The sequence below is a fragment of the Synchiropus splendidus genome, chromosome 3 (genome assembly GCF_027744825.2).
Source record: "Synchiropus splendidus isolate RoL2022-P1 chromosome 3, RoL_Sspl_1.0, whole genome shotgun sequence".
Taxonomy (NCBI): Eukaryota; Metazoa; Chordata; class Actinopteri; order Syngnathiformes; family Callionymidae; genus Synchiropus; species Synchiropus splendidus.
In genome coordinates, this window is record NC_071336.1 from 9,115,589 (window position 1) to 9,129,157 (window position 13,569).

Sequence of the window (13,569 nt, forward strand, 5' to 3'; positions counted from 1 at the left end):
GTCATATTGCTACAATTCTAAGTTAGGTAAAAGTGAAAATTATTTCTGGTTAACTTGATGAACAAAATTCATTTCTTTGTCCAACATTGTCTTTTGTAGATGTTTCAGGAGTTTACGTGGAGCAGAGACCAGCGAACCTGACTGTCACTGAAGGGGACGCAGTTAACATCACCTGTTGTATTAATACAACTAGGACTATAGCAGTGCAATGGATCAAGAACACAGAGCAAATACACACTGTTCAACAAATTTGGAAGAATTGTGGGAGTTTGAGCTTCAAGAGCATCAAACATGAGGATGCAGGAATGTACGTCTGCAGGGTGACATCAGAGATCCCCGCAATCACAACAGTAAACGGATCTGGAACGTACATCACCGTGAAGGACAGAGGTGTCCGTCAACCATCGACACGTCGTCACAGCAAAATGACTCTCTATCACCTCTTCTACCAGATCTAATCCTACATGCTGTTTCTCCTCCCAGAATCCCCACAACAGGAACACACGTCTCCTTCAACAGCTCCAATCGCAGCCACACTGTCTCTGTTGGGAGGCCTGATCCTGCTCACCGTCCTCTGCTGCTGTTATGGCAAAAGAAAAAGAGGTGACCGTTACATCTGTGGCTAGACATGTCAGCCACAGTTTCATGTCTGTGTAGAAATATGTGTGAGCCCTTCTCTGTCTGTGAGTGGCTCCTCAAACCCACAAATGGTAAATGGTGTCTGAAAATGAATGGTAGAATGAATGTCTATGATTTTTTTCAGTTGCACAGGTTTATGAAGCGACAATATTCTATTATTCTGATCTAAAAATCTGGCAGTATTAAGAGGTACATGAGAACAGACTGTGTCTGTGTGTGTGTGTCCAGCCCTGGCTTCCAAGGTGACCCATGAAGTCCCTCAAACTGACTCTGAGCTGGCAGAGATGGACAAGCACAGCACCAGTTCCTCCAACAGATCCACGCAGTGGGTAAGTCAGGTCTCTCTCATTACCTCTACTTCACTTTGTACTTTACAAGTACAGTACTTCAGTACTTCGAGTACTTCAGCTATTTGAATCCTTAACCATAATTCATTTGACAACAACATGCCTGAAAAAGAATGGTCATCACTCATTCCTGCTTTCCTCTGTGTAAGATGTTTTTTTCTAAACACCTGACTCTGAGTGCTGCCTAAGTGTAGTTTGACACTTGGGAAAGTATTCTAAATGAATATTTCTTGACTTGTAGATCAATTATTCTCATTTTGGAAACTTTCATGCCAATAAAAGATGAATTAAATACACTGGAAAATATACATAAACACAAATGCCAGAAGATAATGTGCTCTGCACCTCAAGGATCCAGTTTCTTATCATTAACCAGACTTTAAACCTTGAACCTGTTTCAAACCCCTGAATTGATTTTTGAGCTGCAAACTTCTTCAACTGCATCAAAGTCATGATTTTAAAGGTCTGACAGGAAGTAAGTCTTTGTCAAAGGTTCTTAGAATACTGAATCTGACACTCAATGTTGTCACCGTGTGAGTGTGTTGGCTAACTTGGTTAATAGCACAATGGGAACAAATTCTGAACTCCAAATCCAAACCAAAAGAGACTTTGATTTCGAGGAAGATTTCAGTTGTACCTTCCCCACGACCCCTCCAGCAGAAACCCTGTAAAATGAAATACAAACTTCTCTAGAGTTGTTTCTCACCATCTTTTGTCCACCAAAACCAATGCATGTCAAGAATGGCAATCAAACTGTGGACTTACCACATAGGGGGCGAAAGATCATGCAGATCAAAATATTGATGAACTTGTCTTTTTGAAATATTTGATGTCATATTCTATCATGTAACGTCTCAGAACAGCTCCTCCGTTCTCTCAGTATCAGGTGGTGGTCTACGAAGCCGTGGAATTCTTGGAGAGCGTCCCCAAGACCAAGACTGCCTGACAGATGAGGAACGTGTTAAACTGTGCCTTTTTTGTTTTCCTGTAGACCATGTTTCTGATAAACTTAAGCAACAACATCTGGGTTCCTCGATTAACTGTTCCAAGAGCAGGCAATTTCCTTGGGGGCCACATTCTATACCGGGACTGTTGTGAGAGGCAGCCAAACTGCAGAACAGAAGCAATTGATAAGAACTGTAATATAAGAAAAGTAAGAAGTAACATGATACAGAAGAAGATCCAATGCGGTAAATACAGATTTCCAAAATTGTAATTCCACATTGTAAAGTTGGAAATGTTTTTAAAGACTTTTAGAAAATACACATTTCAAGATTCACATTAAAAATCATTTGAGATTTATAAACATATTGAAATGTTAATAAATTCAGATGTATTTATTATTACAATTATTGCAAATTTCATTTTCACAAAAAAAGGGAATTGAGTAGTCACTTGTTCAGGTTTTATAATATTATCCACACATTCAATGGTAAAGAAAATAAGAAAGGAACAGGGAAGAAAAGTTGCAAGTAATAGAGATGGAATAGTCCAAAAAAAAAAAGTGACATGATGAACTGCAGGGCTTCCAGTTGTCTGCTAGAAACCAGGCACTTTTTTTAGCCTGTTGGGTGTACGCTGTGGTTAGATTAGATTAGATAGCCTCTATTCTTCCGTCAATGGGGAAATTCGACTCTTATCTTTGTACAAGCGTCGAGATTCAGACGGTGAATTGTGAGGCCGCCAAAAAGGTCAGCGACAGGAAGTGGAAACTGCTGCTGAGCGTTGTGCTGGTGTGTGTCGACCAAGGACAGGTCAACATGGCCCGCACTCATGTGCCCGTTGAAATGATCATGGAGTTGTCGGGCTACTCTTCTTCAGCATTAAAGGGTTGGAGAAGAATGAATGAAGGACACAGACAAGGTTGGAGACGAGTGCTCAGTCAGCAATTGATGTAAAAAGTCACATTGCCGCTCACACGATCACGGAGCCAGAGCAAAGCACAAGTCTATTCATGTCAGCACCCAAGGGCAACAGTCTATTTAAAGTCTTAAATAGAGCGGTTTCTGTGGCCTAACTCCATTTTTTGGTCATTTAGATAATATGGGTCATTGGCCAAAAACATTCTGCTGCCTTAAACATATTAAATCCAGCTACGTTTGCTCCTCATTTGTTTGCACTTGTAACAGCAATGTATAGCTGTACTGCTAGGCAGGTTCAGCACTTCACAAACTTAGACCCAGTTGCACTTCAAAACCTGTTAGTGCAGATGGTGCTGGCACCCAGTGGAGGAATAAGTAAGAGGTTACTGTTCTACTCATTGGCTTTATGTATGTTATTTGAGAACCACTGGGGTTTTCTTCATGTCACGTTAGTTACAGTAGAACAACGCTGCATGTCTTTGGTTTCTGGGCCAGTGAAGCCTGCATTAGCTCCCTCACCATCCTCTTGTGCTGTCGCTGTTGCTGTGCACCACGTCCACAGGCGCGGCTTCCCCTGCCTGCTGAGTCGCAGCACATGGCGCATCTGCTGGCTGCGTGAAGAGAAATATCTGAACACTGCCTCTGATGCCTGACTGAGCGCCTTATCTCACGACTATAAAACAAGCCATTCCCTAACCTGATGAACACAATAAAACACCAACAAACTTTGTCCAAACAAACCTGATAGTGACGAGACAGAGGTATTAAGAGGAATAAATTAAATTAAAAAAAATAAAATAAAATAAGCAAAATGCAATATGTGCCACATTGTGAGACAGGAATGGACATGGATGTGATTCTAAAAACACCACACAGGTGAAAACAACTTGTAATTAATTATTCTGTCAAATAATTTTTTTTTTTTTAAATGCCATATTTAATTCCGACACCTGTTACCATAACATATGGATTATAGGAAGCTTACAGTATGAGCACAATATCTGCGTTGAATGGCTATATGTGTGCCTCACTTTTTTTTTTTTTTATTCATCTTTCAGTCAGTCATTTAATACAAGTTGTAGTGTTTCCTGATGTGTTTATTTTCAAGAGTGTATTGTTCGTCCTCAATGGCTCAACTTTTCAATTCTGTCAAGCCATCTGTGTCTTCTGTCACCTTTGTAATGCTTTCGCCACTTCACTGTTCATTTTGGTTTCAATTTCTGTTTTACTAACTGGAGCTTGTAGCAGTGTGAATCTTTCTTGTTGCTTCTTTTTCACACATGCCAGTGTTTTCATCAAATCAGAATTCGGAATAATGGTGTATGCCAGCGGTGTAAAAAAAAAAGTGAGTAAACTTGTTTAAAATGAGCTTAGTTTGGAATATTGTTTGTTAAATCGCCAACAAAACGGATTTCGACTGTCTGCATGCACAGCGGTGACACACTCACACACAGTTGCACAATAAACCAAACTGCTATTACTAAAACATAATATGATAATATTGATAAACCCTCTGAAATAAATGTAAATGAAAAATGACAGAAGACCACCATATTTCTGGGCGAGACCAGCGAAGAACTAGATGACAGTAACCACTATTTTCAGGTGAGAATACTCCAGTTGGCCAGACTGGTTAAATGAGAGGTCCTCTCTTCCCTCCAGCAGCCATTTATTCATACAAAGACTGTTTCTCCTTTACCTCGGCTGTGGCAATGAACAGAATAGTACGTTCACACTTATGTAGCCGTCTTTTTCACTTGAGTCAGCAACAGGCAGCAACTTGCTAAAGGCCTGAAAAGGGTGGACATGAAAACATCTCGAGACAGTGCAGTGTTTGCACCAATCAACAGGAAGGGGAGACAGATGACAGTTCTCTCATGTGGTGAAGCAGCTTCACCTCTTTGTGCAGACTGCATCTGTCAGAGAGGAACAATGGTGTGTCGGCTCAGCAGCCTGCTACTTTCTGCTCTGCTCTCTCGTAAGTAGGATAAAAATGTGTTACTGTGAATTGTTATGTTGTGCAGGTGTTTGAATCTAAGCGTTTTGAAGTAAGTATGAAAACTGAATACACACCTTCCAAAGAAGAAGTTTTGGAATGACTATAATAGAGTATTTCTACTTTCATTTAGTAGAAAAGGTACACTGTTTTTGATAACTAGGACTTGAATGTTCAGATGTGGAACATGAACACAACCGCAGGTGGAAGTACACAGATGCAGGGTCAGCGAAAATTAAATTGAAGTGCAAAAATATCATGGGTTAATGATGATCTTCAAAATTAAAAAACAGAATCACAACAAATCAATGAAGGTCATGAGCATAATACTTAGCATCTGTTTGCTTTTTCAATGTTACCATGGTTAAAAATAATGTGGATAAAAGTGTTCAAATGTTTCTCATATCCACCAGTGCAGGTGAAACCATGTAAGATACTTAAAACGTTGGACTTGACAAACTTGTTTTTTGGAATTGCCTGCCATATTTCACAGCTTGAATTGCTACATTTGAATACAAATACATATTGCAACAAATACACGCTGTTTTAATTATCATGCTAACAATAGGTGGACTCAGTAAATATGTATTTTTATTTATTTGTTGTCCAACAATCCTGAAACCTTGTTTGGTGGGCACAGTCATGTCATGTGAAACCCGACCTGCTTAATTCCCAATATTCTAAACACTCACATATGTTCGCATATGTTCATAAACTAACTGATATTCATCACGTCATGATGAATATAAATCATGATGTTGTTAGTGATAAAATCATGATGCAACTAATCTAAAATATTAACTAATTTCTCAATTCCTTCTGAATCAAAAATGTTCAGAAAGATGACATGTATTGATGAGTATATTGTGTATTAACTACAAAGTTGACAAAACTTAAAGCCATATAAATATCACTTCAAATCTCTTTTCAGCATCAATTGCAGCAACAGTGAAAACTCTCTGTAGACTTTGTACAGGAGTGATATTATGTCCTTTGAACTTTGAAAAAGGACAGCAGAATGTTGACAAGCGTAGACAAAACAGCCTCTCTTCACATATCTTTTGTGACATTGGTTCATATTTTAAAAAGTGTCTTTCACTTCAGACTGATTAATCGCGGACATCGCAGCAACATGCAAAGGTTTGACCCTCCATCATAGCCTGCTACGTATTCAACAATAAGAGTAGCTGGAGATGAGCTCCAGTCAACTGCAACCTTACAGTGAATGAGCAGAAGACTGATGCATGTTTAGTTTGAATTTGGAGAGAGTTTCATGGTCATATTGCTACAATTCTAAGTTAGGTAAAAGTGAAAATTATTTCTGGTTAATTTGATGAACAAAATTCATTTCTTTGTCCAACATTGTCTTTTGTAGATGTTTCAGGAGTTTACGTGGAGCAGAGACCAGCGAACCTGACTGTCACTGAAGGGGACGCAGTTAACATCACCTGTTGTTTTAATACAGCTAGGACTTTAGCAGTGCAATGGATCAAGAACACAGAGCAAATACACACTGATCAAAATATCACAGTTCAACCAATTTGGAAGAATTGTGGGAGTTTGAGCTTCAAGAGCATCCAACATGAGGATGCAGGAATGTACGTCTGCAGTGTGATATCAGAGATCCCCACAATCGCAACAGTAAACGGACCTGGAACGTACATCACCGTGAAGGACAGAGGTGTCCGTCAACCATCGACAGGTCGTCACAGCAAAATGACTCTCTATCACCTCTTCTACCAGATCTAACCCTACATGCTGTTTCTCCTCCCAGAATCCCCACAACAGGAACACACATCTCCTTCAACAGCTCCAATCGCAGCCACACTGTCTCTGTTGGGAGGCCTGATCCTGCTCACCGTCCTCTGCTGCTGTTATGGCAAAAGAAAAAGAGGTGACCGTTACATCTGTGGCCAGACATGTCAGCCACAGTTTCATGTCTGTGTAGAAATATGTGTGAGCCCTTCTCTGTCTGTGAGTGGCTCCTCAAACCCACAAATGGGAAATGGTGTCTGAAAATGAATGGTAGAATGAATGTCTATGATTTTTTTCAGTTGCACAGGTTTATGAAGCGACGATATTCTATTATTCTGATCTAAAAATCTGGCAGTATTAAGAGGTACATGAGAACAGACTGTGTCTGTGTGTGTGTGTCCAGCCCTGGCTTCCAAGGTGATCCATGAAGTCCCTCAAACTGACTCTGAGCTGGCAGAGATGGACAAGCACAGCACCAGTTCCTCCAATGGATCCACGCAGTGGGTAAGTCAGGTCTCGCTAAATATTTCGTTCATCCAGGAGTGGCACATCTGACATCGTCAGTCTGTTTGTAAAAAGAAAAACTCAACATATTTTACTGACACTGTCAGGGCAGGTTCAAAATTCATTGGTTGTAGTTTCGACTGGATTTACAAACATTTTCAAAGAATGATAGTGGGCAACAATAACAGGGTAAAAAATCATAAATCACACAGTGTGGAAATGAGCGGCTCTGTGCTGTTGTAGTTGTTGCAGATCGTGTCATCATTGAAATACACATTTTAGCTCATGCAAACACATGAGGCTAACTTAATAACCACGAGGGTCATTCAGGCCATCTAGTCATTTCCACATTGTTTTGGTTTATTTGTTTTAAATGATCCAGAACAGCCCGTTTTTAACCTTTTATTGTCCGATAGCAAAATGTTCTCCCAGTTCTGGCATCAATCCCTCCTAATAGCAACCTTTTTATTGAGACCACAGGTACTTTTATTTTTCAACATCCAAGGTCTGCTGCATTTATGGCATAATGCATGACGTGATTGGTCTGAACATTCAGCGTTTTCCTGTCATAAACATGTCTAAGATTGAAATTAACCAGTGTTGCTTAATTGGTGATAAGAAATTCTTATTATTGTGCTCAGTCATGTCACAGGGCGGGTCATTTGCTATGTACCCACAATTTAACAATAATGTCCGGTAAATGTTAAAACACTTGATAAATCATACATTTCAGGTAGGAAAAAAAATATGCGCGGTGAAAGGTTGAGTCTGACTGAGCCTACCGTATTACAAAAAAAGAGCAAATAAATCATATTATATAGTTCATGCTTCAGACCTTGGGTGGTATGGAATTCTTTTATATAAAAAAACAACACCTACAAAATAAATAATTAATTAAATAAAATAATATTCACGTCGCATATATATATATTAAAGACATAAAACCAAAACAAATGAATTGAAGGTTGTTTAAAAATGAGAATACGTTCTGCATCTGCCCAGTGCTCTAAGTGGGACAATTCAGACATAGGGAAGTTGTCCTTCGGTAAAAATGACTAGAAGTGTTTTCAACCTCTCAACATATTTTTGAGACGCGAAAGACTTACCACTTTTTGAGAATTTCCTAGGACCCCTCATACACTTGAGTCTATGCCTAGACAGACCTGAGAAACGCAGGATTGTTTGAGTCATACAAATGCTCAACCATATTACAAGACAATTCTATTGGTCAACAACAAAAGATCTTGCTGTATCATAAACTGGCCAAAGAAGAAGGGAAGTCCTGTCTCACTGCCGCTTTCCTCGGCACATGACTTTTTAAAAAATTGACTCCAGGCGCTGCTGCAGAGTAGTTTGACAGTTAGAACAGTGTTGTCGTCAAGTGTGATTAAATGCTGAAATGAGCACGTGGTGCTCTTGTACCATTATCCAACTGTTGACCCCATGAACCCCAAATTAACTTTCCAGCCACATGCTTCCAACGTCAAACTTCAACTGGTCTGACTGGAAACAAGTGTTTGTCAAAGGTTCCTCGAATATTGAATTGGCTCAGACAGTCAACATGTGAATATGTTTAGTATCTTGGCTGATAGCGGGATGGAAAGAATGGGGCGTGCTTGGTATTCACAGGGTTTCCCATTGTGTAGACAAAAATGTTTCTCAAACGTTTATTACATATATTACATTTATTCAAAGAGGTGACAAATGATTTTCTTTCTATATCATGAGATGGCATTCAGCAATGTGCTCACAACTCTTCTCCTCTTCCAGTGTCAGGTGCCGGTGTACGAATACTTTGTGCCGACTGAATCAGCGTGAGAGACGTGGACTCTGTTCACATTGTAAACCTTGTATTCTTTTGTAAATATGTTTTCTGATAAACCTCTACCACAAAAAAAACATCTGTGTGCGCATTTACTGAGTAGCCCTCCTGAGATGCATTGTGGTTGATCGTCTTAGTACAAGCGTCATGATTCAGATGGTGGATGGAAATTGCCGTGTTTGTTTTTTTTCAGACTAGCTGCAGAAAAGGTCAGTGACAGGAAGTGGAAAGTGTGCTGCTGAGAGTCACACTGGTTTCTACCGCAAAAGAAAAGAGTTTCGAGTTCGAAGCATGACCACACACAGACGTCAGGGACCTCTTGTAGTCATAATGCTTTTCCCAGCCTCTCACCCTCAACCTAACCATCCAAAGCACAGGGCTGAACTGAACCAGGACTCTGAACCAAACATAATCCTACATATCAGTCTTCCTCCTTAAATTGAGGGTAGATATGCTTAAACACACACACACACTAGACCCAGGCTATAAACATGCTCCCACACTAATGACCCGTGCCACACCAAAACACATCACATCGACACACTCATTGAGAGACACTAAATCACCCACATGAACACACAGGGCATCGGACCAGACTGGGTGTGACTGAGAATTTACAGGGATACATGCGTATTGAACCTCGCGCGTAAAGGTGAAAACTGTCCATGACTTACACAGGATCGTATTCTGGTACCGTTCTTCATACAAGGTTGTTGTCTCATGCACTCAATATTGATGTCATGGGAACAACTTGGGAAGAACGGCCAGTCAAGTTCAACGTTGGGTTTGGTACCTGAGAGACACAATGAAAGCTCTTATCAATTCCTGCCGTTGCTGCACTCATAGCACTGCGCCCACGTAATGGCAGGTGGGCGTTCTGGAGTTGCTCTCATAAATACTGATATGACTCCGCATGAGTTCCCACAGGTGGTCAGTGTTGCATTCTTCAGGTCGGATAGAGGGACCGTGGTGTGTCTCAGCCATTAGAGGGTGTGCAGTGCTGTGCAGAGAACTCTCATCTGAACGTATAAATCATATAAACGTGGACCTTTCTCTAAAGTGTGCAGGAGTCCCAGAATGTTCAATGCACTGTGTGTCAAAGGTGTGTTTTTTGGTAGAGGTCTGATCATGGCGTGTTTCTAGTTCTTTCTGAAGTCTGTTTTTTTCTGTCTACTCTGGTGCATCTGTAGCATAAGTGTTTTTGTATAAGCAAGTGTTAGTGTTTTATATAAGCATATAAGCAGTGTGTGTCGGGGGGTCCGCGAGTGTGCTTGTTTATCCACTTTGTGGGGACCAATTCTTGACAAAACACTTCCACATCCTTGTGAGGACTGTGTTGCATTGTGGGAACATTTGGCTGGACCCCATGAGGTTAAGACTCAATTTGAGGATGAAGACTTCAAAATAACAGGGTCATTATGTAAGAAACCTCACAATGGCCACACACAAATAAAAATACAAGTCTGCGTGTGTGTGTGTGTGTGTGTGTGTGTGTGTGTGTGTGTGTGTGTGTGTTCTTATACTTCAATCTTTATGAGAACCTGTATGAGGTTTCGATCAACAGAGTGAGGACATTTTTGCAAAGTGAGGACATTTTGGCCTGTCCTCACTTTGTCAAAATTGCTGGCTTATTATAAGTGGGTTTTAGTTTTGTTAAGTGTAAAGGTTAATTTTAGCCATTTGTTTGGGATGGTTAGGTTTGGGAGATGCTAGGGATAGGGTTATGTCAATGACGGTGCTCACTAAGATAGGAAGACAAACAGGTATGTGTGTGTGTGTGTGTGTGTGTGTGCACTTGGTTGAACCTCACTTGTGGGGACCAGTTCTTGACAAAACACTATGCTTGTGAGGACCTTATGCCAATGTGGGAACCATTTGTCTGGACCCCACAAATCCAAGTCACAATTTGAGGATTAAAACTTCAAAATAACTGGGTCATTACAATAAGGTTGAAGTGTGTATGAGTGTGTGTGTCAATACATGGAAAAAGGAGCGTCAATGTTAATTTATTACCACGCCTTCAGGCAACAGAACTTGCCATCAGAAAGTGCTCCAAAATCCACCACAAGTCTTCTTGACAGAGAGATCATTGCTCACCATGGCCGACCAAAAACATCTAATTTCAGGTCACTGATTTAGCAGGTAGTTGCACTGTTCAGATTGAAGAACTGAAGTGACTTTCTGTCTGCTGTTTTACTCCAGCTGAGCCACACCCTTCAGCAAACAAGGAAACGTTTGTGACGTGACCGCTCACCCTTATCTCTGATCCCGCTCACCTCTCTGGTATAAAAGGCTCGTGCTCCAACTCTTCTTCCGACACTTCTCCCTCCCGGACACCCGACCGACGACCTCAACATGTCAGATCTCACAGTCGCCATGGCCCTTCTCATGAAGGTCTTTGACAAGTATGCGTCGGTAGATGGGGACCCAAAAACTCTGAACAAGGCTGAGGTGAAGAATCTGCTGACGGCTGAGCTACCTGGACTCGAGCAGGTGATGAGGAGCTGTCATGCTTTCTGTGAACTGTCCTCCATTTGTTTTTAGTCTTTAAGTAATGGCTTCCCAAGGTCTAAAGGTTCGAGAGTAAAGGCAACATAAATATTACTGAAAGAAAATGAGTACATTTGCAGCCAAAGAGAGGTAACTGCTGGGTGTGTCCTGACTCCACTGAGTGAAGCATTGTTGCCAGCTAAGACAGAAGCGCAGGCACACCTTTGCTGCCACTACTAGACCATGGTTTTGGCAGAAATTGTTTTACTAAAAGGAGAACTGGATTTGAGATATTATAATTCTAATTTTCTTAATTTCTGTCTTCTTGTTCATTCCTGGATCTTGGTTTAAAATAGTATGTGCCCTGCTGAAACTGTTGCCACGTGTGTGCAGGCGATTGAGTGCAAAGACATGGCTGCCAGCTTGATCAAAGATCTGGATATAAACAGCGACGACAAGCTCGACTTCACCGAGTTTATGGTGCTGGTGACGGCGCTGAGCTGCATCCTCAAGGATTAACCCAGAACCAGAGGCTGTCTCAGACTGTGTTGTTAACATCAAATAAAACCATGAAATGTTTACATCTCAGGAATATCGTCCTTTTTTTTACTTAAAAAAATGGGTGTGACCACAGAGGAATGTCAGCTCACAGCCTCAACCAAACGCAGCCACGTATGCGGTATATTCTCACACAAAGCAGCTGCATATGAATACACGACAAAGAGCACACGAGCAACAAGACACACATTTCATCACACATACACACCCGAGCAGACACTGGTGCACAGCAAAACCTAAACAGACACACCCCAGGTACAGAAAAAGCCCATTGAAAATAAATAGATAATAAAAAAGCTTCAGAATTCTTTGCTCTGGGGTGGAGGTGAACTCATATAAATTAGTGATGGGTCCTTCTTTGAACGACTCATTCAAATGAACTGAGAACTATGAGTCATCTCACGGAGTGAGTGAGTGAGTCTGCATGCACAGATACGGTTTCCTCACATCACCGTCATTTTTCAGTTCATTTTGAAAGGCGCTACCGGAAATATGATAAATATGAGCGCATGGATCATAATCAAGAAGATGCTCCAGGTAGCAGGCGTCACTTTGTTTGCTTCTCTCTTTCCCTACACTTTCCGGTGTAGAGTTTCGTTCAGTTCAAAGAACGAATCGTTCTCCAACAATTGTGGCAGCTGATATATATATATATATATATATTATTATTTTTAATTTTTTTTTTGACAATGGCAAAATAAATCACGATGGTGGCTATATTCAGGATTTTATAACACCTTATTTAAACTAAAGCTCTTTTAATGTCTTGAAAATATTTGTATAAGAATTTCAATTTTAGAAGAATTTCAAGTACATTCAGAGTAGTGGAAACCCGGGCCATTGTGTAATGAAAAACATTCGGGACAAAAGCAAACAGACTGCTTTTGTTGGCTTTTGTTCAGGGATTCCTCCATGTAGCTGGTGCAGTGTGTGTGTGACCACATTCTTGTCTCTCAGTCCCTGTTCCTGTGTTAGGTCTCAAGGAGGATGCTGCAGAACCAGTTCCATGTGCTGGAGAGAGTTGTTTCTTTTACCTTATTTATTCTTGTTATGTTTTGAAAAAAATAAACAGTTTTTAAAATCTTCCTCAGTTGTTTTATGTACCTTCTAACATGACCCTGATTAGAGTGTCTGCATTCTTCCCTCAGTGGTGATATTTTGCTGAGTTTTTACTTGTTCACATAGTGTCAAACACCAGACCAGCTCTTCAAGATGGTTTAGACTATGGTTTAGACATTAGACTGATGTAGAGCCTAAGTCAGAGGCTCTGAGGTTGTGCTGTTGGACATTTATACCATGCAATGATGTTCAACCACTTCTTCATTCAAGCAGCAAATTGCATACAGTGAGTCTGCAAACAGAAAAATTGCTTCATTTGGTCCAAATTGTTTAACAGCATGCCATGTTTGACACTTTGTTTTATTTTTAAAATGTTGGTAAAGTCAATTAAATTGGCGTTTAAATCCAACTATTACAATTCGATCGCAGTGTTGCGTGTCGCCACCAGGTGGCGAAACTAAGAACTGTGAGACTCAAAAAAAGATTTGTTCTTTTCACTGAACGAGAGTAAATGAAGTGAGCCACTAAAATGAACTA

At 40.6% G+C, this 13,569-nt stretch overlaps 1 protein-coding gene across 1 annotated transcript; it reads left to right on the plus strand.

Moving 5' to 3' along the window:
• Positions 1–11,211: 11,211 nt before the first annotated feature.
• LOC128756351 (protein S100-P-like) lies at positions 11,212–11,990 on the plus strand. Its single transcript, XM_053860791.1, has 2 exons — positions 11,212–11,418; positions 11,809–11,990. The coding sequence occupies exons 1-2, from the start codon at positions 11,281–11,283 to the stop codon at positions 11,932–11,934; spliced, it is 264 nt and encodes an 87-aa protein (XP_053716766.1). The 5' UTR covers positions 11,212–11,280; the 3' UTR covers positions 11,935–11,990.
• The last annotated feature ends 1,579 nt before the right edge of the window (positions 11,991–13,569 follow it).